At 45.6% G+C, this 761-nt stretch overlaps 1 protein-coding gene across 1 annotated transcript in view; it reads right to left on the minus strand.

Annotated features, from left to right (window-relative positions):
- LOC119586359 (serine/arginine repetitive matrix protein 2-like) overlaps window positions 1-761 on the minus strand; it is a gene marked incomplete in the record, with an annotated part of 38282 nt that overhangs the window by 34785 nt on the left and 2736 nt on the right. The window contains 1 exon segment of the mRNA XM_037935071.1: window positions 88-761. Within this exon segment, the coding sequence (XP_037790999.1) occupies window positions 88-761 (674 nt within the window).

Raw genomic sequence — 761 nt, forward strand, 5'->3', positions numbered from 1 at the left:
ACATTGTTTAACTTCATATATAAAATATACATATATCTAGGATTGCGCACACAAAAATACAGGGAGAGATAAAAGCGTTCCTCTTACCTGTGTTATTGCCCGATCCACTGCCTTAATGGCAGACATCATGCCTTCTATTTCTTCATTGATGGCATTGTCCTTTAAAAGTTTATCTGAAGGTTGTAATCTAGAGCGCTCCTTTTCTGACACTAAGCTTGACGCAGCGGATGCTGGGGCTTTTGCTTTGAATCCTCGTGGCAACGTGGCAAACTTCTGCTCTGGAGGCGTTTCCTTCGGTTCTACCATTTCCTTTGGTTCTGGCTTGGTGATGATCTCAGGGGATTTAGAAGGAGATTTAGAGGGGGATTTTGAGGGAGATTTAGACTGGGGTTCTTCCTTGATGGATGGCATATCTTTCTTGATCTCTCGCTCTTTGGCTTCGGACACCTTGCGTAGCTTCTCTCTCCTTGCAGCTTCCACCTTTTCTCGCTTCTCTGACAAAAGCTTGAGGAGTTTTTCTGCCTCCGATTCTGAGTCCGAGGAGTCTGATGACTCTGCCTTTCGCAATTCTTGCTTAGTCCCTACTTCTGATATTTTACCCACACCACCAAGTTTCAAGTTTAGACCACCCACTACAACAGCCTCTTCCTCTTCAGAGCTTGTCACCATTTCCCGAGGACTTACCTCTAGGGTATGAGTGGGAGTCTTCGTAGTGACCAACTTTTCATCAGCACCAACCCGTGGCTTGTCTGTTGCTGCAG

This window comes from Penaeus monodon, chromosome 21 (assembly GCF_015228065.2).
Source record: "Penaeus monodon isolate SGIC_2016 chromosome 21, NSTDA_Pmon_1, whole genome shotgun sequence".
In the NCBI taxonomy this organism is placed as follows: Eukaryota; Metazoa; Arthropoda; class Malacostraca; order Decapoda; family Penaeidae; genus Penaeus; species Penaeus monodon.